The sequence below is a fragment of the Microcebus murinus genome, chromosome 6 (assembly GCF_040939455.1).
Source record: "Microcebus murinus isolate Inina chromosome 6, M.murinus_Inina_mat1.0, whole genome shotgun sequence".
NCBI classification, from domain to species: domain Eukaryota; kingdom Metazoa; phylum Chordata; class Mammalia; order Primates; family Cheirogaleidae; genus Microcebus; species Microcebus murinus.
In genome coordinates, this window is record NC_134109.1 from 9,664,090 (window position 1) to 9,691,520 (window position 27,431).

At 50.6% G+C, this 27,431-nt stretch overlaps 1 protein-coding gene across 1 annotated transcript in view; it reads right to left on the reverse strand.

Moving 5' to 3' along the window:
* Positions 1 to 4,102: 4,102 nt before the first annotated feature.
* TUNAR (transmembrane neural differentiation associated intracellular calcium regulator) overlaps positions 4,103 to 27,431 on the reverse strand; it is a 44,574-nt gene continuing 21,245 nt past the window's right edge. Inside the window, exon 2 of the mRNA XM_076003617.1 lies at positions 4,103 to 6,646. Coding sequence (XP_075859732.1) covers positions 6,461 to 6,646 — 186 coding nt within the window. The 3' untranslated portion in view covers positions 4,103 to 6,460. The remainder of the gene's footprint in view (positions 6,647 to 27,431) is intronic.

The window sequence follows — 27,431 nt, forward strand, 5'->3', positions numbered from 1 at the left end:
GAGGTGGGTGTTACTTTCCCACGGACACCTCCAGTCACAACTCTCTCCACGTTCTGGAAAAGCTTCCCCATTATTCTCTACTAGAAGTGGAGAAAGGAAACAAGCATGCCCCTAAACAAAGAGTCTTTTAGGAGAAAATTTACAGATATCATGTGATCTAATTTCTCTGTAGCCCATATTCTGGGCACACTATATGCAGGTTTGCCTGTTTATGAAAAACAGACAGTATTCACAGTCTGTTCACTGCACCTGCTTCCCGTGAGAGGGAGGAATCACCACAGAGTGGTGTAAGAGGCTCTTCCAGCCCATAAGGGGATCTTTCTGGAGAGGTCCCGTTATAAGGGTCCTGCCTTTAGGGAGGTAGAGGCCACAGGGTCTTCTGGGAGAGCCCTCTCAAAGAGGAATCACGTACTTGGCCCCTGGAAGTTTCTCTTTGCAATGTGTGGCACGCTCACAGCCAGTCTGGTTCACGGAGGAGCTACTGGGAGACTGCCACGATGGCCAGTGGGATTGTGCGTGTGGAGAGCAACGGAGCAGGGAGGTGGGTGACATTCTGCAGACAGCTGATAGGAAGGGGGCCCTGAGCCAAGCATGGGCGTGGCAACATGCAAAGGAAAGGAGGTGAACTGAGGTCCTGGGGCCCAGAGGAGAAGGGGAGGGAGAGACAGGAAGATTTCTTGTGCTTTTGCCATTCTGTGATGTACACAGGGACACCAAAGACAGCCCACCTGTTCTCCCAGGCATTCTGCTGGGAGCTGGAGACACACTGTCTCATTTAACTTCCATAATGACCTGTGATCCAGATGTTATCACCTTGTTACAGAAGAGAAATCCCAGGTGAAAAGAGATTAAGTGGTTTGGCCAAGACCAGCACAGCCACCAGAGTCCTGGAGTCTCAGAACCAGGCTCCCAGCCCAGGTGATCTCCCTGGGCTCTGTCTGAATAGCCAGCTTCCAATTTGCCTGATTGTTTGGGAGACTCATTAAAAAGACGCCCGCAGCAAGCCCACTCTAGAGCTACTAACCAGAGATCCTGAGCAGAGGCCTAGGATGGGCATTGTCAATCAGCTTCCAGGTGATTCCCACCATCACTTAGTTTGGGAAGCAGTGACTTATCTGGATACTACCTTTGACGTGGGCTGTAGAGGACACCACCTGAGAGCACTCTAGGGGTTCACAAGGGGGGGTAAGGGTAATGCTTGGGATGCTTTAAAGAGCAAGGCTGAGAGGTTTGTAGCAAATCACTGACATTAAACGTAAGGCCAACAGGAAGAGAACAGGGACATTCAACAATAGGGTACCAAACAACCAGCCCAGTGGCTTGGCCAAGTGGATTCATTGATATTGAAGTGAATTCACAACTGCCAATGAAAAAGCACGGCAACAATGTTCATAGCATGAGGCCATTGTGTAAATATGATATCCAGTCTACTGTCTATGGGAGATGTCTGGACGGCCTTCAAGGATGCCATCTAGAATGCTCTTGGACCCAGTAAGTAACAGAGATGTGGGGAGTTGTCCCCTGTGAGTCTGCAGGGAACACGGGGACAGAGAATGAAGAGCCTGCCCTGCCTACAGAAAAGGAAAACGGTCTCGCCAAAAAGACGCGCGGGCTGCCTGCTCCATAAGCTATTAGCACTGGGTGCTTCTGGGTGGTGAGATTTGGAATTTATCTTAATTTAAAAAAATTCATATAGCATTTTGAAAATTGTAACTCTTTTTCGAGCGTGACTAAGCATGTGTGATTTATGAAAAGACAAGCACGAATGAAAGAGTAGGACCCAGTTGCTGTGTCAACTTCTGCCCTTTTTGTTGTCGGCATGGGAAACCCTTTTGGGCCCTCCCTGCAGGTGCCATGAGAGCTGCTGACATCTCTGCTCTGGGGGGGCGAGGACAAGAGGCCCCCAGAGCTGTGCTTTTGTGGCTAGGATGCCACATCCTGGGGATAAAGCAGGGGCAGAGCTCGGGATTCCTGCGAGGCCATTTGCTCTGCTTAGAAATCACAGAAACACTGGCTGTGGGAAACAGCCTTGGCGCCCAGCTCATAACCAGAAGCCGTTTCCCAGGCTACCCTTGAGGCCCCTGGACTCCTGAGCTGTGCAACTTTGGGATTCGGCACAGTTGGATCTCAGCTGCCTCACTGGTTAGAACAAAAGAAAAAGTCTTAGGAAAGGGTCTCTCTGCTCTGCCCCGCCTCATCCTGTAGCCCCAACCGTGGGGCTGTGGACCCGTACCACTCTGTGGCCCGTTAGGACCTGGGCTGCACAGCGGGAGGTGAGAAGGTGCGTGGGTGAAGATTTGTCTGTATCCACGGCCACTCCCCATCACTCACATCACCGCATAAGCTCCGCCTCCTGTCAGATCAGCGGTGGAGGCAGACTCTCACAGGAGCATGGACCCTACTGTAACTGCACATGCGGGACCTAGGTCGTGTGCCCCTTATGAGACTCTAGTGCCTGACGATCTGAGGGGGAGCTGAGGCGGTGATGCCAGCGCTGGGGAGCAGCTGCAAATACAGATCGTCAGCAGCGGAGAGGTCTGACTGCACAATAAATGTAATGCGCTTGCATCATCCTGAAACCATCCCCTGCCGACCCCCAGGTCCATGGAAAAACTGTGTTCCGTGAAGCCCGTGCCTGGTGCCAAAAAGGTCGGGGATAGCTGCCGTAGAGCCAGTGAGACCCCAAGACCCTCCTCTGCCTTCAGTGTCCCTCACATTGAACTGGAAGGTCCTCGAGATGTCCCCTCCCCTCTGCTGAACCTTGGGGCCCTTGAGATTCTTTCTTTGGGGGTTTAATTATCTGCCTTTCACGGTAAAGGTGACGGCAGTGGCGCCTGGAGCCCCCGCCTGCCGGCCTGGGGCGTTGGCTGAATCAGCCCACCTTTCTGGGTCTCACTTTCTATATCTGTTAAATGAGGTGGCAAACAAATGAGATGGAGGGTGTGAAAGTGCCTGTAGCACCTGCCCCAGGGTTCCCCGACTGCCTTTCTGTGCAACGGGATTCACTCACCCTTCCCCGGGGCGCTCGCTGCGGGCCAGGCCCGGCCCTCCTGGCGGAGTCGGGTAGCCTGCCTCCCTCAGTCCTCACCCAGCTCCTCCGTTACTACCCCCGCTTCACAAGTGAGCAAAGCTGAGGCCCAGATGGCAGGAGGCAGAGCTGGGACCAAGGACCAGGTGGTTTCTGGACACAGGGCAAGCAGCTTGTGGCTCCAAACCACCGGGCAACACTGCCAGCAGCGGGCCTGGCCCTCTGCCGCTGGGACCCGAGCTCCTGGAGTAGCTTTGGGGGGGGGAGTAGCTGAAATGCGTCGGTTCAGCCACACGCTCTGGCAGAGCTGCCGGGAATCTGCGCGGTGTCGTGAGACAGAGCGGGCCAGATGGCTCCCAGGGAACCCACCCCGCTGCCCGGGCCACGCACGGCACCGACAGCTTGTGGGCGAGGGACAGAAGGTCTGCTGCCGCTAGTTTCTAGCTGCGTGACCTTGCAAAAGTCAAATTCACCTTTCTGAGCCTTTTTCCTCATCTTGTAAAAATGGGAATAAGCACACACGTGTCAGGGGATTGTTCTGTGTGTCGCAGGATGAGTGGGCTGGGGGTCACTTTGGGTGACACAGCCCTGGCGTCACTTTGGGTGCTGCTACTGTGGGTCGAGGCGCTGGGCTCGGGGCTCACTTAGATGCTGAGAACCGAGGGCCACCGCCCACCCCTCCCCCCACATCCCCTCGCCATGGCTTCCGACCAGGGAGACCTCTGCCTTTGCCCGGCGCGGTTCACGGTCCCTGCTGAATTAGAAAGCAGGTGAGGCAGGGCGCGCTGGAGCCGGAAGGAGCAAAGCTCTCTGCCTGCAGCCATGGATGGCAGTTTCATCTCCAGACTCCAGGTTAGGACAACCGGGAAGAGCCACCCAGACGCTGTGCGGAGGACTGCAAAGGCAGTTTCTCCCATGAACAAAGTTTACATTAGGACACTTTCTCGAAAAAAATCACTGGGGCTTCTCCTTCCAAACGAGAGAGTTTCCATTTAATCACATCACATTCAGTTTTTTGTTTTAATAAAATAAAAAGTATGTAGAAGCAGAGGAATGACACTGAAGTTTTTTATATTCCACGAAGCTGGGAAAAAAAGACATCGATAATTTTTTTTTCCATTGCACCTTTATTGTTTACTTTGTTCACTGTTCAGAATTTTCATACAGTCTTTCTCAAGTCACAGAGTCTGTGAGGTGGCTCCTTCCCCTCGACATGCTGGTTTGTTTCCGCCCAGCCCCTCTCGTCCCCTGTCCTCACTTGTATGACATTCTGCCAGTGCCCAAGGGGTTCCCGGGGGGGTTGTTTTCACCAGGGAGGGGGAAGGGAGGTGTGCAGAGCTGGCCCTCAGCAAAACACCCGGCTGTGTGTCCTGACCCCCCAGGGGTCTTTCCTGGACGTTGCCACCTCTGTCCCCTCTTGCCCAGTGGCCTCCAGGCCCCACAGAACTAAGGAATGGGCCAGATTGGAGTTTGAATCCCAACTCCACTAGTGACCATGTGGCCATCTCAGGGAAGGTTCCTGGTCTCTTTGAGCCCTCCTGTCTTCTTCTACAGCGTGGGGGAAGGACTCCCTCTCTCACGGGTTTACCATGAGAAATCAATAATTTAAGGTATATAACATGTCTGGCACGGTGCCTAGCACACAGTATGCCCTAAATACACCTTAGCTTCCTTCCTTCTGGCAGGGAAGAAAAGACATCTGATGAATCAATGTCAGAATCAGGTGCCCTGGGGCACTGGCTTTATTAAAGAGCCTGGTCCCTTAGCGGAGCCCAAGAAATGACTCTCTAATGGTGGAATTGCAGATACCATTGCGTGGAGTGGGGAGAGATCTGGAGGCTGAGACTTCCTCGGCATCACTTGAATCCAACCAGGCAGACTGCTGCTGCTTCTGCCCACGGGCAAGGCTGGCACTGGCAGAAGGAACACGGACACTTTAAGGCCGAGCCACTGTAGCCAGGCAAGGGCCCATTTCCGGGGGCAGGAGAACGGGGCTAGCTTGTATTTATCTGACCATCCCTGCCAGAGAGGAAGCAGCTTCACGTGGGTGTAAACAAGGAGCTTTAAGAAGCACAGCAATCCCTTAGGGCATCGTTACATTCCCCCTAGTGTCCTCCTGAAGTCACCTGTCACAGGGATGTCCTCACGGCCTGAACCACCATGAGCTCTCACAGTGGGGAGCTTATGTGCCATTTGCACCCCAACTACTTTTAAAGAGGATCCCAGGCGTCTTGCTAAGGGAGGGACTATGCACCTAATACTGAGCTTCCTCCTGTGTTCTTCCCCTCGCTCACAGTACACGACCATTAAAATCAAAATCTGATAAACGCATGGCCACAAGAATGAATAATGCTGCCAGTAAGTAAGAAGCTGAATATTCCACCCAACAGGTGATCTGCAAATGTAGCTGCGCTCTTCTTCCTCAATGGTAGTCCTTTTCTTTTTGTTTTTTCCTTTTTTACCCTTAAAGCTGATCTGTGTCACTCAGCCCTTGTTCATGCATAATTCTCAGTAAGGGTATGGTGCGTCTAAGGTCTGCATGCCCACGATCTTCTTACATCTCTGATACAACAAAATCCACTCAAAGGACAATCTTAAAACATGCACAGACCAAAACCATGGCTGGTATTATGGAAACATGTCCTCCAGACCAGAGACAGAGAGAGAGAGAGAGAGAAAGAGAGAGAGGGAGAGAGAATGTGAGAGCGCAAAGGTAAAGGATTCAAGACAAGAGACTAGAGCAGCTCCACAAAGAGCATCTTGCAGTCGATGGGGCAGAGCACAGAAAACCACGGAAAGCTCTATGGATCTGGGAGCGCCTGTCTTGAATATTTGGTTCATGCTAAAAAATAGAGCACATTTATTAAAAATATATATTTATAAACCTTGATATGAACAGGTACACACGTCAAGCCAATGGAGAAAGAAAAATAAGTTATCTCCCTGGTATCAAACAGTCAGACACTGGCGGTGGAGTGGGGGCCTGCACGGGACTGCGCCCGCGGCTCCCCGCCGCACGGCCTGGCGGGTGAAGACGGAACACCTGCTCTGGGAGACACACGGCTGGGCCCCGTCCCCCCTGTTCATCCTTCCGAAAGCGCGACATCTGTCAGCAATCTGGGGTAAGGAGTTTCCGCACCCCTCCGCTCACGGGGGTGTCGAAGGCTGGTCTTCCACGCGCTCTCCCGGGGCCCCTGCCAAAGACGTCGAGTTCCTTGGGGTGTGAATGGGTTCTGTTGGATTCATTGTGCTTTAGTGTCTGCTCCTCTCAGCAGGATCGGTTTATTTTTGTGACCTTTTTTGAGGTTCGAAGGTGCATTTGGTGGGCCGGCGTGTGTAGGTGCAGCCCGCTTGTTCTCGCAGGGTGGGGCCACCCGTCTGCGGACATGCAGGACCCCCGTCTCCGGCCATCCTGAGGCCGCGCTGGGCCATTCACAGAGTGGTGTATATGTATACAAATATGATGACGATGAGGTTCAGAATGGTCCCGATGATCCCCAGCATGGCAAGGACACTCTCCTCTTTGCTTTCTTTTTCTTGCCCTCCTCTGTCTTCATCATTTCCACTCGTGATTACCATCTTGGTTGCAAATGTCTTTATCTTCCTCACCAGGCTAACCTGTCATTGGAAAGAGGCAGCACAAAAGATTATTGTTTATAAGCGTCCTCTCCATAGCCGGGCAGACCTGCTGGGGGTGTGGGGGAGAGTGTGATTTCATGCTGGGGACTAGACCACAGGTGGGGCGACAAATCCCATGGCTCCAACCTCGGGACATCTCGCTCTTGGCCACCGGGAAACGGGCTTATCAATTTCAGGGATGCACGTCCTGGCTCTGGTTTAGAGAGAGGAGCCCTGAGGTGCAGCCTGGGCACCACCTGCTTAGCTGAGCGTGTTTGCCCCATGTCCCCTGAAGCAGACACAGAGACGGCTGCACAGCAGTCAGACTGAGCCCTGCACCCTCCCCCGTGGCAGCAGGAATGTCACGCTTTCACATACGGAGTGGGTCCCACCCAGAAACGTGCTGCCCTGAGTTTTCATGAAGAATGTAGACCCGGCCGTCTACACTGGCTGTGGTGTGGGTAGGGGTGGACAGGACCCAGGGAGGGCGATTCGCTGAGACCAGAGAGGATGGTCAGAGGTCTACACACGGTGCCGATGAGGCAGCACCATGAGGAACTCGCAGAACTCCCTGGCAGAAACATATATCGGCACGATCACCTACAAGAGTGAAGGGACACACGTCCTACAGCCGGGCACCTGCTCTCCCAGGTGAGCACCCGAGAGAGAGCTGCGCTTCTGTGCACCTGCAGACATGGACAGGCACGCTCTCGACCAGATGTGTGGCGGTAGATCCACACAATGCAATGTCACACAGCAGTGAAGCGAATGAACCACGGCTACACATGACAACAGGACTAATGCAGACACTTAAAGAGAAAGAGCATGTCGCGGAAGAATATGTACGGTATGATTCGATTCACAAAGACTCAAAAGATGCAAAGCTATATACTATATTGTTTTAGAGATGTGTATTTTTATTCTTGTAAAAAGTAGGCAGCGGTTAACACACAAGCAGGAGAGGGGCCTCCCCGGGGCAAGAGCAGAGCGGGATGCCTTCAGATGCTGTCGTTTCCCATCTGTTAAGCTTTGGATTGTCCCTTTAAAGTGTAGGCATGTGTTCTAGCTATTCTGTCGTGTGTATAATGTAATTTGCAACAACCAACATTTCTTTTTATTTTTTAAGACAGAAAACCTGACCATGCGGGAGGCACTGTGGGCAGCTGAAGCCTTCCTTTCCACTGATTACTAATCCAAACCACGTGTAACATAGATCTATGGCCATACCACCCTGGACGCCCCCGGTCTCGTCTGATCTCGGAAGCTAAGCAGGGTCAGGCCCAGTGTACTTGGATGGGAGACCGTATGTAACGTAGCACTAACGTGGGCGTGGTGGCGGCAGCCCGTCTTCTTGCTGGGATGAGACCAGGACCAGGCCAGGCCCCCCAGCTACGGTTTCATCCATGCTTCGGGGTTGTGATGGCTAATTTTATCTGTCAACTTACCATGGGACGCTGAGATTTGGTCGTAGGTTATTCTGGGTGTGTTCCGGCTGCACGTGTGTTATGGATGGGATACAGGTGTGGACTGACTGAGTGCAGCAGACCGGATGTGGGCAGCACCTTCCCATCAGCCGGGGGCCTGGACAGCACAAAAAGGCTCATATTCCAGGTGGATTCCTCTTGCCTGACTGCCCTGAAACTGCTATATCAGCTTTTTCCTGCCTTTGGACTGCAACTGTTGAATTCCAGGCAGCCCTTCGTGGGTCTGGAGCCTGAAGCCTGCAGTGGACTGGAACTACACCATTGTGTCCTGTGCCTCTGGCTTGCTCACTCACCTGCAGATCTTAGGACTCGCTGGTCTCCAAAATCACGCGTCAATTCCTTACAACGAATCCCTTTATATATGTGCATGCGTGCACACATATATGTATATGCTGTAAATATGTACGTATATACGTGTATAGAGAGAACATATGTCCATCTCCTACTGGTTCTCTTTCTCTGGAGAGCCCTGACTAATATGCAGTGCAGATGGCATCCCAGGGCAAACATCCGGGAAGGATCACACACAGGAATCCAGGAAAGCGGGAGGATGGCTGGAAGATGAAACGTCTGCGCGCCCCTCCCGCTGAGCATGTGAGGGCCGGGCCACGCTTTGCAGACACAGAACACAACGCACGCAAACCGATGTCTGTGTGAAGGGGAGGCGAGCCCATCTGTGAGGACTGGGAGAATGAATGAAAGTCCTAGAGGGAAGTTTCATTCCTTCGCAACTTTGGTTTACTAGATAGACTTACAGTGGGCTCCTATTCCCATAGCTCTTCGAGGGAAAGCTGCCAGTTGGATTTGTTTGGTTTTTTTGCTTTTCTTTCGCCCTGATGTACTCTTCATGATGTACAGCGAACATACAGAAAACTGCACAAATTTTAAATATGCAGCTTGATCCATTTTCATATCTGTTTAGCACCCAGATCAAGAAGTAGAAACTTCCAGCACCCAGGAGCCTCCACGGTGCCCCAACCAGTCACCATCCCTTCCTTCTGAACACCATTATCACGACTTCTAAAAGCATAGGTTACTTTGGCCTGGTTTTGAATTTTAGGTAAATGGAATCATATAGTATGTCCTCTTTCGCGTCCTATTTCTCACCCCTAACATTGTTTGTGAGATTCGCCTATGTTGTTGTGTGTAGCCGTGCCTCATTCATTCTCAGTGGTGAGCAGATATGCATCATATCAACATACCTGCAATTCATGTATCTAGTCCAGGCATCCTCAAACTACAGCCCTCGGGCCACATGCGGGCTGCCTGCCCATTTATCTGGCCCTCCAGGTGTTTTTGCTCCCTCTGTCTGTCCTGCTTAGCAGCCGACTCGTCCTGGGCCCACAGTGCGCACTCTCCAACGGTCTAAGGGACAGTGAACTGGCCTCCTGTTTAAAAAGTTTGAGGACCCCCGATCTAGTCTATGGTTCATGGGCATTTGGGTTGTTTGAAGGTTGGGGCTATTATGCATAATGCTGCTATGAAGATTCTTCTACATATCTTCTGGCAAACATATGTATATATCTTCCCCCAACATTTTATTCTTTTTTAAATTTTTTTAATTTTTAAAAATACATCAAAGCACCCAGATTCTCACAGTCTAAACTCCACCATTAACATGTTACTGTGATTGCTTTATCACAGTATCTTTCCATCCCTAATCCGCCCATCTTCTTGCCTGGGGTGCATTTCAAAGTAAACAGCAGATAGTGTTATACTGCCCCTTAAATACTGCAGCATGCATATTTTCACTAGAGCTCAATGTTTATTTACAGTTTTTTTTTCTTTTGATGTAAAATGTATACGTGTGCAACTTCCTATTGGCTACATATTCTCAAGAGAGGAGCTGCGGGGCACAGGCTGTGCATGTGCTCGATGCTGGTAGGATACTGCTCAACAGTTTTTCAAAGTGGTTGTGTTTGTTTGCCTGTCTGTAGGTGCTAAATTGATCCCCATTTTATTTTGATGACTCCACAGCCCAGGCTTTGCATAAAGTCACAAGAAGGTGGAAGTAACCTTAGAAATCCACTCTCTTTTCTGCCTGAAACAGACTTGTATCTGAGCGCCAGTCATCTCTTTAACGGGGTCTCTTGATCATTGTCTGTCTTAGACTTCGAGCCCCAAGACGGGGAGCTTCTGAGTCCCATTTCCAAGCACGGTGCCTGCCCTGGAGCGGGTGCTTAGGAGAACTGTGCTGAATGAATGAGTGGGTGCTGGGGGGAGACCTGGCGCCTCCCGGTCTCTGTAGGGCAGGGAGTACATGGCCAAGGTCAGTCTAAAGAGATGCAATTAGTGCTGCCCTTATAACCAAAGGGCCATCATCACAGCCACTCAAGCAAAACAAAGTGCCTGCCATGGAGGCTGCTTGGTTTCAAGGCTTAATTTAGCCTCTTCTCTGAGTTAGCCCGAGATAACTCTGACTCAGGGGGAAGTGGAGGGGAATAATCAGGTCAGCTGTGTTTACTTTCTGAGGACTCTGCAGCAAAGCAAAGGCCCGGAAGAGGCCTTCTCCAACTCACACAAGAGTTGCGTCCCAGAAGTTTGTTTCTAAGTTGCTTGGGTCACCGGCCTGAATTTCCCCGTAGCAACCTTGCTGGGAGTGTGCCTGGATTCCCAGAGGAGTTACTGAGGGCGTCACAGGAGGGAATGGTGAGAATATGGTTCTCTTTGGGAAAAGGTGACTGGCCAGGGTGGGGAGGATGAACAGTGGTGGTGGAGAGAGGCCAGGAGATTAGCCTAGAAACCAGAGCAGAGACAGGGATGCACAAAGCATCCATAAAACAAAAGCAATAAACAGCAAGCAAAGGCTGAGGTCTGCAATGTCTGTCACAAAGCTTGCTACAAGGGTAAACATTCATTTATTCATTCACTCATTCCTTCCTGCCAGGAGCTGGGTGGAGGGGGGCGTGGGGATTGGCTGCTAATGGGGAAGGCATTTCTTTTGGGGGCAATGACAATGTTCTCAACTTAGATTTTTGGGATGGTTTCACAACTCCGTGAATAGACTAAAGCTGTCCAATTATACATTTTAAATAGGGAATTTTGTGGTTTGTGAATTATATCACAATGAAGACATGGATTTAAAATAAACAGCATTTGCGATGGTATCTGAAGTATAAAGTGCTTAGAAATAAGTCTAACAAAAATGTCTAAAATTGTATAAAGAATACTACAAAACTTTACTGAAAGACATAAAAGCAGATCCCATAAAAATGAAGATATACCATTTTCACAGGACACAAGATTCAGCATCCTAAAAACGTCAGCTCTTCCTAAAGTGATCTATAGGTTTGTTGCAGTTTCGGTCAAAATTTCTAAAGGATGTTTGGTGATATTTGACAAGCAGATTCTAAAATGTATGCCAAAGTGCAAAGGGATAATAGCCAAGATACTTGCTGAACAAGAACAAGGTAGGGGATTGGCCCCATAGCATACCGTACAAGCCTTATCATACAAACCTTAGACAAACAGGCCAAAGGAACAAAAACGGAGTTAGGCTACATGGACACTAGTCAATGGGGAGAAATGGATCTTTGATAAACAGTGCTGGAATAACTGAGCATTCATATGGAAAAATAAATAAAATCAAACCTGTATCCCATCAATTCCAGATGGATTATAGGCAACTGCAGAAAGGGAAAACCTGAAAACCTTCATAAGACAATATAAATGAACATCTTTATGATGTTGAGGTAGAGAAGGATATCTTGATAAGGTTTAAAGCTCAAACTATAAGGAGAGACTACTAATAAAGTCAGGGACATTAAATCTAATATCTCTGTTTATCAAAAATATCATAAAAAGTGAAAAGTTAAGCCACAAACTGGCTTGTACTAGATATATCTATTGTATACTGGTATACAGTAGATACATAATATATATCACGCTAGTACCAAATGAGTAAGAACATTATAAACTTCCAGTAGAAACTGGGTGCCAAGTCCAGGCACTTATCAAAAGAGTAAATGGCCACAAAGAAGCTAAACTTCAGTAATGAGAGAAATGCAAATCAAAACACAGTGAGCGAGCATCGAACAACCATCAGATAGGTAGGAACTAAAACATCTGATAAGGCCACCAAACACTCACAAAGGCTGTAAAGCAACAGGGACCCTCAGACACCAGTTGCGGTAGTATCAACTGGGACTGTCACTTTGGAAAACAGGATGACATTATCTCACGAGACCCAGCCATCGCACCCTGGGGTACATTCTCTGAGTACACCCGCACACGTGCACAGGGTACGTGGACAAGAACGTTCACGGACAGCATGTCAGTGTGAGCGAAATGCCGAACACAACACAAACAGCCATCAGCTGCGGCCTGGGTCTGCTGTCATATATGCCTAACCCCGGGATACTAGACAGGGTGGAGGAGAAACGAAATGCTGGAACATGCCCCGGCATGGATGAACTGCAAATATAATGCTGAGTGAAAAATCACACTGCAAAAGACCACAGAAAGGATGCTTCCATTTATTTGGAAAGTTCAGAAACGTGGACAACCTAATGCTATGTTGTTTGGAGATATAAATGTGATAACACTACAAAGGAAAGCAGAAGAATAATATACCCGAAAGCCAGGGTAGAGGTTCCCACTAAGTGGATGAGATGGGGGGACGCTCGTGGAATCTCTTAACACTGGTAACATCTCCTAAGCTACTAGTGGATACATGAGTGCTTGTCCTGTATATCTTATTTATTCAATGATTAATGCCAACTAATGATTTAACAATTATCACAGCAACTGAATAATTGCATAATTAGTAATAAAACAATACTGACCATAAAAACAAATAACTTAATAAAAACAACTTTAAAAAACACAACAGGGCTTTAAAGACTGGGCATAGTAAGTGCTGTGTGCTAAGTGCCAAAAGCAGCCCTGCATTGTAACCAGAAGGGCAGCCACTTTTCTGGAAAAACAGAGCGCACCTCATCAGCACCCCTACAGCCCCAGGATGATGGGCAACTCGCTTTCGAGCAGGTTCCCAGCAAGCTGGTCCTTTGCTGGGTTGCTTCTGATAAACACACTTGAGGGTTTTTAATCGCTTGCCTAATTGGGACCTGTGTCTTGGAAGCTGAAGCACAGGAGCACAAGGCGATGCAGCGCCGTGCCTGTCCCGGGCGTGGAGGCTGCAGGGCAGCTGCGATAGCCCTGCAGGGGGAGCCCGGGTTCAGTGTGGCCCCTGGAGTCCCCACCGGTCAGGGCAAGAAGATACCGCTGCTCACCCTGCCTGCCCAGGGGCTGGCCCCTTCTTTTGGTAGCAGTGTCTCCACTTAGCTCTGGAAAATTACCCTTCCCAATGGAGGCTGTGAGTCAAGTTGCCAAAGGGATGGGCCTGGATCCAGGCTAAGCCCATAGGATGCTCTCTCTCTGGAGCCCGATCTTAGGCAGGGTGAAAGGGGAGGGGCGGTTGCAAACGCTGACTCATCCTAGCCATGGTGCAGAGATGAGATTCCATTAGCTGCTGCCATCTAGATGCCTGGAGCCAGGCTAGCATTTGCCCTCTTTAAAGCTCAGTTCACCATTTTATTCTATCCCATGATCTACCCCATATATCCCTGCAAAAATAGTGTTGTTGCTTAAGGCACTTGGAACCCATTTCTTATCAATATCTGTTGCACGCAACCAAAGAACTTTTACTCGTACAAAAGGGGTATTCGAGTTTATTTTGTTTGATTCTTTCAATGCCCCTTAGAAGGACTCCACTAATTGCTAATCGAGCCTCCTCTTGAATACCTACCTCCCAATCATTCTGGAATTTACCACCTCTCAAGACAGCATATTCCACCCATAGCTTAGTCAGGAAAGTTCTTCTTTACTTTGCACCCACGGAACTACTTGTACAATTAGGAACTAAACAAAAACAAGTACTCATTCTCTGCAAGGCAGCATCTCAGTTTCTGAAAAATTGATATTGAGCAAATGACTACTCTGGCTTTGGATACAGCTGGGATTTAATCTTGTCACCATGGTTTAACCAGCTGTGTGACTTGGGCAAGCTGCTTCATCTCTCTGAACCTCAGTTTCCTCATCTATAAAGTGGGGGTACTGCTTAGCTTGTAGGATTAAAGATAATGGTTGCTAATTGCTTAGCTCAGTGAATGGCAGCTACCATGATTCAATGATGATGATGATGATGATGGTGGTGGTGATGGTGGTGGAGGCTTGTGCTCATGGACCCAGGAGCCCCTTTTCTCCAGCTAAGCACCCCCTGTTCCCTGCCTGCCCAGGTAGCCCCTCTTAATCATGGTCCCCTGTCCTGGGAAGGCTCAAGCTAAAATCACAGAATGCCTAAGAAAAACATTGCTACGGAGGAAGTTTTCTCAGCCCGGTGGGGCAGGGTCATCCCCTCCCACTTCTGGAGGCAGCACATCCATTAATGCTGCCAGGAACCACACCGGCTTTGGGGCTGCTACACCGCGCTGTGGATTCACAATGCCGCACAGCCACGTTGCCCCCTCCTGCTTGTGGGAGGTGAGCGTTTTGACCCCACAGGACTGCACATTCGCATTACATTCCCGGGGGCTGACCTCTGCCCATCGTTCCGCCCTGTTGAGATCACCCTGGCTCCTAGGTGATTCTGTTTTCCTGCAGAGTCACTCTCGTTCCAGCTTCAGATAATCCACGGATTGGATGTGCACACCCTCCAGACTGTTGTATAAATGACTCCCCTTTCAATGTCTGAGTAGGTTTCCAGGTTAACAGCAAGTCCCTCTGTTGCTGTTTCCTCCCCTCCTCCACCCCGTCCTGCATTTCTCTCCATCTTCTCTCCAAGGATGCCATGAAGTCCAGCTGGGACTGACAGGTCTCCAGGTTGGCGACCCTGCTGCAGAGGCCATGGCAGAGAGACACCCAGTCTTAGGAACCCATGCTGGGGCCTGGTGCCCTCTGCCTCTTCTATTCGCTTGCAGGTCCCTTCTTTATTACTGCACACCAAGTTCTCGAAGCTGCCTTTAAGAATCAGAGCTGGATCCTTGCCACGCCACTCAAGGCTCAACAGCAAACGGGGAAAAGAAAAAAAACACAGGATTACAACTCGCTGAGGCATCACCTGGCAGTTAGAAAAGGACGGTGACAAAGACCAGGTGGCAAAAAGGAAGATGTCCACGCTGGGATGAGGTGAAAAACACAGGATATTAAAATTCAGGTCTGCCTAGGACTGCAAGTAATATTTTTAAAACCTCACTTGTCCAGGGAAAAAAAAATGCCTGGGGGAAAAACTCAGGAATTTCCTGTTTATGTTAATTTACTTCTATCCCATTCAAAGCAAGCAGCATATAAATAAACAAAGCTACCAAGACGGTGCCTGCTCCTATTTTCCTACAATCCTGGAAGAACCTCACCACCTAAGTGACAAGAACAATGCCAGAGTGCAAGGAGAGATCTTTGTGTCAACATCTCTCTGCCTCAGAGGCTGAATTTGAATGGGAAAGGGGTCGCACGGCGTGTGAAAAATGAGGACCGATAAAGGTTCTGACGGCCTTTCTAGAGCAGAGCAGAGACGCCCGGGCGGAATGGGAGCTGGCTCTGGTGTCATTTAATTCTAGTACAAGCTTGTTTTTCAAAATAATACTGGTCTCCGAACTAAATCTTTGCTCCCCGACACGCTAAAATGTACCAGGCATCCACGAAAAAGAAAGAAAGGACTGTTTCGTCCAAATCCATTTCATTATTCACTCACTGCCTTCTCTGGAGTGGCTCAGGCTCCATTGGAATTCCAAGTGCTTTTCCGTCTTGGGAACATTTCCATATTTTGGGGTGAGGAGGGTTCATTCCGATCATATTTACAAGGACAAGCTCCTGCCTGGAAATTTAGAATAGCTGGTTGACAAATCTAGTTCATGATGGCAGAGCGGTGAGGAAGCATCAACTTCTCCCCCAAGAAGAGACTTCAGGGGCCACCTAAAACATAGTAGCTCCCTCAGGGAGCTGAGACGCAGGCTTTGCACAAATATCCTCTGAGCATCTGCAAGGGGCCCTGCACTAAGCAATGGGCGTGTGCGAAAAGACAACACCTCTGGCCTTCCGGGAGCCCATGGTGCAGTGAGGGGAAAACACCAACAGATCAGCACGGTGATATGAGCCCAGCATTGCCCCGCAGCACGGGGCATCCCCACCTGCCTCGGGGGGTGTGCAGGGCATTGTCCCCAGGAGGTGGGCAGTCAGAGCTAAGATGTCTAAGGCTGGTGGGACTAGCTCAGCCTACAGTGGGAGACAAGGGGCATCGAGGCAGGACACTGGCAGGTGCAAAGAGAAGTGAACGTGCAGAATGCTGCAGCGGTCTGGGCGAGGCAGCATCCCCGGGGGGTGGGGTGGTTGTGGTAAGAGCTGAGGCTGGACAGGGGAGCAGGGGCCTGAACAGGGGCCCCGTGAACCCGGTAAACAAGGGTGGGATTTACTCAGTAGATGCAACGGGCACACGATGTTCACTTCCTATTTATTTTCTCAACCATGCACATGCACTATTTATGATTTTTGTATGCATGAGATAGTTCATAAGTTTCTGAAACCTGCTTATCAAAACTCCTAAAATCAAAGCACAGTAAGTAAATGTGGGTAACTCACTCTCCAGGATGAAATGTCTGGACAGGTTGGCCACCAGCTCTGGCTCCATTCCAGAGTGAAGTCTTACTTGCTGCCTTCCGGGCTTTTAGGAAAGTGGCTGGGAGCCTCTGTCTGAGGGACAGATACCCTGCACTCAGGCAGGGTCCTCGGCAGGGGCTGGGCAAGGGTTTTTCAAAGGACAGACTCCTCCATGTGTGCTGGTGCCCGGCTCAGGCAACCACGGAATGGCCTGGGAGTCGTCAGAGAGCTACTCGAGGGAGAAACCAGCCAAGTCATTCCAGGGTGATCGGAATTCACTCCCAGGAGTTCCAAAGAGCCAGTGGAGACAGAAGACATTAATTTGTAGAGTATTTAGTCTATGCACCAAAGGTTCACAATTATTAGTATAGAGTGCTGTCCCTCCCTAATTGCTAAGGTGTTGCTGGACCTAGCTTTGCACTTGACACCTCTCACGATGGGGCCAGTAACCACTGTCCAGTCACACCTGAGGATAAAAATCATAGTTACTACTCAGTAAGTGCAGGGTACTGGTCAAGCGCTGTATGACCATCTATCCACTCAACAAGTATTTATTTAGCATCTACTACATACCAGGCCCTATTCTAGAGTATTGAGACACAGCACGGACATAAATGAGTGTTATCTGCATTTAGAAATAAGGCATTGAGACTCAAAATAAATAGTGAACATCTACAGCACTCCAAGCACTGTTTGCAAGTACCGGGAGGCACATGGCAGTGAATAAGAAAAAGAAGTGATCAAAAACTGAGGCATGCTTTGCACCCAGCAGCCAGTGCTTCTCCCGACACTACCCATCTCCTGCCTGCCCTTCAATGCCCCCCGCATTCCAGTCCTACCACCCCCCGCTGGGCCCTCGAACCCCAGTACATTCGCTCCCATGCTCTTCTTGGCTTGGAGAACTGTTGCCCATCCTCTGAGGCTCACCCCAACAGGCAGCATCTCCAGGGACCCCTACTTCAGACTGTAGGTGAGGAGGCCCTATCCTGTAGTTTCTTCTTTATCTGGGTCCTCCCCCACTAAACTGTGAGCTCCTTCAGAAGGGACAGCCCTGGGTGGGCCTGGTTCACCTCCACGTCCTCTGGCCCCTGAGCCTGGCCTGGAGAGCCGTGGTGCTCAGTGTACTGAGTGGGTGAATGAAGGAATGGATGGATGAATGAATGAATGAATGGAACTTTCGCAAACCTGGGGAGGCCAGCTCCCAGGTTAGGGGAGGGAAAGCCATGAGAGGCAGCTGATAAGGGTGACAGGGACAGGGACAGCCTAGCCCACCTAGCTGGACCTCATTATAAAGAGACGCAGTGAGGAGAACCTCGTGTATTTTCTTCCTCACCTTGAAGGGTGATGGAAAGGAAGGTTCCTTCCTGTGTGTTGAGTAAGAAAAATTTAAACACTGATAGAAGGAGAAAAAAGCCAGCTCCCTGGACTAACACTTGAGGGCAAATTAATCACTGCTTCCCTTGCTCAATGAGAATATATGTTTTAGTTGTAGGAAAAGTTAATTGTATTAGCCTAGACTTCCCTGAGGAACGGAAGGCATCAGGTGGCTCTGAGGCCAGGATGCTTAAACTCAGCAGGAGGAACAAGACACAGGCCCACGCACTGCCCTCCAGCCTCACCAGCTATGCAGCCCTGCCTGCCGCTCCTGCCGCCGGCCCGTGGGCCTCCCTCGCCAGCGGACTCCATCCACCCCCATGTCCCAGGACCAGCAGGACGCAGGGAAGGAGCTGGGGGTTTGGGTTCTAGACGTGGCCCCCGACGAGCTGTGTCACCTGAAACACATCAACTTCTCTCTCTGGTCCTCATCTGTAAGGGACTACTTAGGTGGGACTCAAACTGAGTGACAGCCAAGTCTCTTCTGGCTCCAATAGTGCAACAGAGAGGCGAATAAAATCCTATAATTTGAGAAAACTGACTTTGAAGCTTTGCTGTGATCCAGACTAACTATGAGAACTTGGGAAAGTCTCTTAACTTCTCTGAGTCTCAGTTTCCTCGTCTATAAAATGGAACCAACAGTAGAGTAGCTTTGGCTTTTCCATGCGGTTGTTAGAGGATGAAATGAAAGACCTCAGTGAGCCGTCACAGAGAGACCAGCATCTGCTCTGCCACGATTCTAACGGGACGGATGGGAGGAAATGCTCTCTCTGATAGGTCGTTGCCTGGTGGACCCAGAAAAGAGCCTCCACCAAAGTAGCAACGCACCCACCGTGCCCATTGCGTTTGCAGTTGACTTTCAACAAGGAGCAAATGTTTTCCAACACTTGAAGGCAAAGCTACCAGGAGAGAAATTTGGCAACACCTAACACAACTACATATGCACTTGCCTTCCAACCATGCAACCCTAATTCTTGGACTCCACCCTGAAAATAACCTCCAGCACTACACAAAGCAATGTGTGAGTTCATCTGCTACAGCATGACCTGCAAATGCAAAACTATGGGAGGCAACCTAAATGCCCATATATAGAAGAGTTTCTGAGTAAACCACAGTACATCCACACGTGGAGTACTATGCAGCTGTGAAAAGTGAGGAGGAAGCTCTATGAGCAGATTTGGAGAGATTTCAAGGACATACCGTTAACTTAGAAGAGCACAGTGTGAAAGAGTATGGTGCACACATGTAACATACAACAGTATGCTACACTTCCTGGAAGAAAAGGGCTACAAAAATATATTCTTGTTTACAGGAAAGATAAAGTATTAATGGAAATTAAAGAGACTGGCTACGTGGAGGAGAAAGGAGCAGAGAGAAAGGGAAGATGGGGATTGGGTGGCAAGGACAGGGAAGAAGTGACACTCCTCCGAGTATATCTTTTGGTGTTGGTGTGGCTTTTGGAAACATTACAACGTTCCACATGTCCTTCACGTGCCCAGGGAACACACACAAAACAATTAAAACTAACCAAGACGTGAAGGCAATCCAAAACGGAAGGCAAACATTAACAAGCAGACAAAACTATTACAAAGAAATAACATACCAACACTGACAGGGATGGGAAAGAAGAGAACTCACCTGAGTCACTTTGGAAAACAGTATTTTGCCTGGATCGTGTAAAGCTAAGACAAAGAGACTGCACGCAAATGCCACCATCTACTTAGTAAATGTGTTACTCCCAGGGTACGGGTCAGGCTGAAACTACTTCAGTGTGTACACTAGAATTAAATAAATATATCTTAGTGAACAAAAGCTGGGTTTCTTACTGTTGCAGAAAGTTGTTATAGGAAGGAAGTGAGGCTAACATGAGCCTCGTGTCGTCGGACTGGGTTAGAGGTACCAGTATAAACCAGTATAAACTCGTGCTTTTCAATAGCCCTCCAGCTGGGCAGATACAGAAATACACATGCGTGTGCATGTGTGTGTCAGTGCATATCTATGTAATTCCCAGCTCTGCCCCCTAAGACACCTAAAGGCAATGACAGCCCCATAGCAATATGCACACTTGGCACCCAGCTCTGCACACCATTCTCCGAGGAAAGGAACCAGGGCTCCTTGGAGAAGTGGTCGATTCCAGGGTTTGGGAAGATAAGTTACAAGATGAGCCCTGAACATCGTGTGATGCCACAGAGTTAAGGAAGAGCTCGCGAGAAGGTGGGAGCGGAAGGGCTGGTGGAAAACACACAAGCAAACCTGATGGGGCTCTTACCACCCAAAGCTGGGGCGATTCAAGCAAAAAATAAATAAATAAATAACCACGGGGTTAGATTGTAAGTCGCAGAATAAAATAAATATCCACTGATTTTTATCGATATAAATAAATAATCATACAAATCAATGGGGCAGAAGGGCCATTCTTCCGTACAGTAGAATTCCAATCAATGAATGTAAAAGGAAAGAGAGAAACAGAAAAATCACCTGCAGGCGATTAGCACCATGGTAAGTATTGCGGATAAGATGCCGAAACGAATGTGCTCAAGTGTGCGGGGAGACAGACCGAAGTGGTCTCAAATAGCTCCTCCCGGATGTTTGTCAGTTACGGAGGAAAGAGAGTGACCTTAGGAAGGTCAGGCAGAGGGAAGCCGGGCAGGCTTCAAGGGCAACATCACCGGTGACTAAGACAGAGACACCACGGACGCCACACGAGGCACTAAGGACAATACGTCCCTCAATCCGTGGGATTCTTGCCAGAAATGCACAAACTCAGCCCAAAACAAGACATCGGATAAACTGAGAGGGACGTTCGACAAAATAACTGATAAGGGCTCTTCCAAAGTGTCAGGGTCACGAAGGACAAAGACAGGCTGAGGAGCTGTCCCCGACTGGAGGGGACCAAGGAGACGCGACGACCAAGCAGCCCGGGATCCCGGACGGGGACCCTGGACGGGAGAAGGGTCCTAGTGGGGACGGTGAGAGCTGGGCCGGGCTGCAGTTCAGTTCACGGCGCTGCACAGCGTCAGCTCCTGGGTTTGCCAGTCGGACCAGGGTTATGTAAGATGTTGACTTCAGCGGAAGCTGGGTGAGAGAAACTCTACTATTTCTGCACCTTTTTGGTAAGTCTAAATTAGCTCAAAAAAAAAAAAAAAAAGAGAGAGAGAGAGAGACAGAGGTAATGCTTAAGGCTATCATTCAATTATTTCACAAATACTTATACCAAACCACCAGGGCCTTTGCTAGGTTCTACTTAAGGTGTTGCTTAAATACAAATCCCTTTGGGGTGGGGGTAAACAGATGCTCAGGAGCCTTAGATTTGAACCAGAGCTCCCAGGGGCCCGGTGGGAGGAGCCGGTCTTTGGTTACAGGCGCTGGGTCGGCCCTGGGTTACTGGGAGCCCCAGAACTGAAGGGAGCTTATGGAACATTCTGCCCAGTGTTCTCAGCCAAGGCTAAAGTCCCAAGGGGAGGAGGCTGTGGACTCAGGCCCTGTGGGGTCCCCGGCCTGGGCAGCCCCGGCCCCTGACTGCTGCTCTCTGCAGACACTGCCTGCCCTGGTCTCAGAAGCAATAAGGACAGAGGCCTGGAAGCCGCCCTGCCACAAAAGACACAGGCTTTTGTGTCTGTCCCTCACCTCTGCCCCCAGGGGGATGTTCTGCTCTGAGCTCTGGCCTGGTGGCCGCAGCTCTGCTCCTGGGGCCCCGGGGGTCAGCCTGCCTGCCTTCCTGAGTCCTGCCTGTCCCCTCTTCTCCCGTCCCATCCCCTGCCCCTCGGCTCTGCCCACGGGTCCCACACGTCGACTGCTTGCCTGGTTCCAGTCTGTCTGCCAGACTGACTTTTTCCCAGCTCCCCAAAGAGGCAGGTCCTGGCGTTAGCCAATCGCCCGCCGTGGGCCTGTCTCTGCAGTATCCCCCGGATGCATTCTCAGGGACCCGGCAGAACCCACGTTATATGGGAGTGAACTGACCTCCAGAACCTGCAAAATCCCCCTTCCTCAGCTGTGGGGGATTACAGGTGGCCACGCGTCCTTTGACCTCCCCTCCCATCATAAGGCGGGCTCTAGGCCCCCTCGCCCTGGGTGAGAGCCCGAAGCAGGTGAGCCTGAGCAGGTCCCGGGCCCAGGTGGACACTGGCAGCATCCACCTCCCGTGTGGGGGAACTCTCCACTCTGGGGGAAGCCACGACAGAAGTCCAAGTGCCCCGAGACCGCCTGCTGTGGGCAAGCCCCAGGGAGCGGGTGGAGAGAGAGGCCCAAGAGTGCCCGCCCAGGTGCCAGCCCTGCGGGTGAAGGAGCCTCCAGTGGCTCCAGCCCCAGCGACCCTCTGACCCAACCCATGGGACATCCCCAGTGAGAACCGCCCGGCCGAGTCCAGGCAGCAGCACTCAGAAGGCTGAGAAGTAACAGCAACCTTCTGTACTCAGCTGCTGAGTTCCGGGGTGGCTTGTTACGCTGCAACAGTGAACGGCAACGCTGCTGGCGGCGGCTTCCGTTTGCAATCCTTAAGCAAAAACTTTTTCTTCTAGCAGCAGCAGCAAGAGCCTCCAGTGAAATCTGATAAACAGGCAGACAGCCTTCTGGGGAGCCGCAAAGATTATGAACATCCATTTTTCCCGTCCGTAAGGTGGGGGCAATAATTCCGCGGGGAATCCAGTAAGAACTGTGTGAGCAGGACAATGCTCATCTGCAATTTGTGGGGAATGGTGCCCTGTGATTGCACAGAGCCTCTCAGCTTCATTTTGGGCTTACCCGCACGGGGACCATCACGCTGGGCTGTGCCGACGCCCTCATCTCTCACTTCCTGCTAGCTGAGCGACCCTGGACACATTACAAGCAGTCAGTGGAGCCCCCGGTGTTGCTGAGCACGTCCTAGGGGCCCGGCAGTGTTCTAAGCACTTTATACCCACCGACGGTTTTTAATCCTTGCAAGGCGGAGGAGGGGGTGGTGCTACCGTCCGCCACGCTATGCAAGAGCGAAGTGGGATGGGTGGGGGTAGGAACGCCCCAAGCAGGCCCCTCAGCTGGCAGGCCTGAGAGAGCTGGGACTCAGAGCCACACAAGTTGGCACCGAGCCCAAGCTCTGAAGGGCCCCACTATATTGCTTCCGAGCCTCAGTTTCCCTGTCTACAAAATGGAATAGCAATACCTACCTGAGAGCTGCCGTATGGATTAAATGTGTAGTCACGGTGCCGGGTCAACGTCATTTCTCCCTTCTCTCTGCACTGCCATGTTTGTGACTCAAGTTACTGGGAAAACTGTACTCTCATTTTTTTTTTTCTCAAAGACCCACAAAGGAAAGGATAATGCTTTTTAAGGAAATCCAACTTGGAGTCCCTGACTGAATCAGAAAGAGAAGAAGGTAGCTACGTGCATGGAGTGAGTGCAGGGGAATGTCGATCCCCTCCTCTTGGCACTAGGGAGGTGACGGTCTCTCTTCTGTGTCCCCAAGGTCCTTGCTGAGAGGTCCGAGTGGAGTATGAAGGGATGCGGCCAGACAGGGCTTTTAAGAAGCGGGCTCCCCCATCCCATCTCATGATTACCCAGCACCGAGCGTCCCCGTTTCCAAATGCCCCTAGGGACACCGGGGTTTGCCGACGGCACCGCACACAACAGCTCCCATAATTGAGATTTCCTAGCGCTCGGGTCTTGCTGAGCGAACGGCTTGGCCACGCTAGCGGTGGATCCACAGCCTGTATTTCATGAATATTTTCCTCTGGCGGGCTGCACCCATCAACATTTCAGTTACTCAGGAGTATTTGCATTTTAATGTGATTTTTTTTTTTTTAGACACGACCAGACAGCCGGGTGGGTTTTACCATCTCCTGAGATACGAAAATCTCATCTTTGCCTACGGATCCCTCCAACTGTGTTTGTGTCCGGGCTGGAAACTGCATCCTTCTGAATGGTAACTTTTTGAAGAAACTGCTAGTGACGTGCACAGAAAAGTCAAGCTTACAATTTTGATCTAATACTTGTCTAATCGGGGGGAAAACTTTTTTTTTTTTTAAGAAAAGGAATTTGCTATAAGGTGCCATCACCAAAAAAGACACATGATGGGGGTCCCCTGCCTGCCCGTCCAAATTCCTCCCACTCTTCCCACCTCGTAGTCAGTCCTGCAACAACTACACTGGCACTCTTGATCCTTTTTGGAAATAACCACCCCAGGGCCTTTGCACTTGCTGTTTCCTCTGTGGGAACACACTCTGCCCACACTTTTGCACTGGCTCGCTCTAGCACAGCATTCACACCCTGCTCAGACCCCAGCAGAAGCCTTCCGGGGCACCCTGTCCACCGGGGTCCCCACTCCCATCCCCCTACATCTACGTGCCCTACTTCCTGTTCTTCAAGGTACTGATCTCTACTCGAAAGCACGTTATTCTTTCATTTCTCTTCCCCACTTTGAGGAGAAGCCTCTTGACAGCAATCTTGACCTTCACTGCAGCCCAGTGCCAAGGACAATGCCAGGCATATCGCTGAGGCCCGATCAGTAGCTTTCGAATGAATGAGTGTAAGTGCCCATTTTCCAGAAGGGGAAGTTGTGGCTCCCAGAGGCTGAGCAACTTGGGCACGACGGCACTGCTAGGAGCCCTCGGCTGTCATGAGCCCAAATCCACAGGAAGATCTCTCGTGCCCTACATTTCCCGACTCTCTCCCTTGGCGTCTTTGCCGCTAGCATCTCTCTCTGTGGGCCTGGCACCCAGGGGGCGCGCACCAAATGCCCGCAGAAGGAGGGTCTCAGCACTGGAGCAGGATCCCCCGACGCTCCGTGGAAGAAGAGGACACTTTTCCAGTCTGACCCTCAATCCTCTCTCTAATAATTTCGCCGTGTGGTCGCCCCTCTCTGAGCATTTCAAGGGCCGCGCGAATGACCGCCTCCCAAAGCGGTCCACAAGCAATCACGCCCGCCAGCTCCACCTGCCTGAAAGTCCCTCCGCCCAGCCAGACATCCGCATGCGTGCCTTTCTCGCTGCTACACACACAGCTTCTGCAGCTGTTTCCTGGGTCGTCTCTTACCCATCTCAAACATTCCATTAGAAAATAAAAGAATCAATAAATGATTACTGGAAATAAAAAGCTGAGAAAAATACGCTCTTAATAATAGATGGAGAAGGCACACATAAATAAACGAATAAATAAAAAGCAGCAAAGAGCAGCTAGGAAGCGCCTGCCCTCGGTCCTGTCTCAGCGCACGTGAGCAGACTGTTCTTTCCCTCCGTGAGCCTCTGCCTGTTCGCAAAACGGGGCTGGGGGTAGGCGGTTTCCCCTGTTCTAAGCGCCATGGCTTCAACTCCCCTTTCGCTGAGAACTACTCGTTCAAGCCGATGGTTCTTTGAAGTCCAGAACGGCTCGCCCTACTACAGTGCTCACTGCGCGCCTGCCTGGAACGGCCGGCCGCCTTGTCGTGAGCAAGGCCAGCTACCCTGGACTGAGGCTTACTGTGAACCTGGCATCGAGCCTACCCCCCAGCCCCCCAGCCCCTTTCCTCCCCAGCACAGACCGAGGCACCAGGTAGGTGACTGTGCCCTCCCAGACGAGAAACCCAAACCTCAGCGCGGCCAAGCCCTCCGCCGCCCAGGAAAGGCGCTGCGCTGCGTGCCTCTGACCCCTGGCTCTGCTGTGTCCTCGGCACGCCCCACCCCCCCTTACTGGTGCCAGGCTAATGACACTGGACTCACGCTACTGAGCCCATCCCTGGTGCCGCCCCTGCTCCAGTCACTTCCCGGAGCACAGCCGGCTGCACGTCCCGCTAAGCGCACGTCCTGTGAGCGTGGCCTTCGCTCCACCTCGCCGTCTCTCCCACTAAGCTGCAGGAGCCTTGAGGGCAGACACTGAGTCTGAATTGCTTAGGCATCCTCCTCACCCCTTGTATTTAAGCACAGTTTATGCTTACAGGAAGACTGCATCTATATCTGCTGAATAAATGGAAAGAGAAAGCAATAAATAAAAGATCCCGTGTGATCTAAGGAGCTTTCCGAAGCTGGAGGACCGAGAACTCCTTTTTAATGATCTTATTGTTTCCTCTCTGCAAGTCAGAACATTCCAAAGGAGAAGGTTCCAGGGGCAGAAGAAGACGAGGGTAAAATGAGCAATGGTTTAATGTTCTGTGTCGCATTTTCCTAATTTTGCACTGCTGTGGTCTAAATGTTTGGGTCCTCTGAAATTCCTATGTTGAGATCCCAACCCGCAAGGTGATGGAATTAAGAGGTGGGGCCTTGGGAAGGTGACTAGGTCGTGACGGTGGAGCCACAAGAATGGGATCCGTACCCTTGTAAAAGAGACCCCGGAGAGCTCCCAAGCCCTCTTTCCATTATGTGAGGACAACAGTGAAGATGATGTCCGTAAACCAGCCCTCGCCAGACACAGAATCTGCTGGCACCTTGATTTTGGACGTCCAGCCTCTAGAATTGTGAATAAAATTTCTGTTGTTTACGAGCCACCTGATTTGTGGTATTTTGTTATAGCAGCCCAAATGGACCAAGACAATGCAACCTGCCTGGAGTCATAAATCCCCTTGAATTCTTCCAAATGCAGGTGGGGATTTACTTCTAAGCAAGCCCCGGGGACCCAGGAGGACTTCTAGTGGGTTCTGTTGCACAGGCAGCCAGCAAGAACACTGGGTCCCCATCCCAGAGTGGAGGGTCTCATGTGCTGACAGGGAGACGCCTACGCTTCCAGTGGGGGCTGCGGGACAACTGGGAGTGGATTTCGAGGCCTCACCTTTGGCAAAGGACATTGGGCCGGTGAGCAGAAAGCAACCATGCCAGGATGGGGGTGCAAAGACTCCTGATGACCACAGACCTCCGGGGACCTCCAGCATGACACAGATAGTGACCGGAATGCCAACTTCTCCCACAACCCCGATTAGTGGGAGATACTGGCCTTCACCCGGTAGGCAAAGTGGGCCAAGGCTGTGGCCTAAATTCTACCTGAAATCAATCAAGTCTTTTGGGGCAAGAGAGGCAGCACAGAAATCCGAAGTGGACGTCTGGTTACCGGCTACGCATCTCTCCCCGTGTGAGATTGCCCAAGTCCCCAGTCTTTCTACGCCTGTTTACCTGTTGGCCAAAGAGGAAATAACAGCTGCTAGACCTTTGTCAACCCTGAATGAACAGGCAGGAAAAGAAAGGGCAAAATAAACAAAAATTGACCTTCCAGGAGGCAGACATAATTCATGGACTAAAGCAAACAAACAAAACACTTTACTTGCTATTCCAGTCCTCAATATGCTAGTAGCTATAAACAAAAAGGGATTCTCGGAAAAGAAGAGATTAGGGACAAGAAAAAGTTCTCAGATATTTAAAGTATTAGTACCAACAAGCTCATAAAAAGCGAAAAAAAAAAGATGA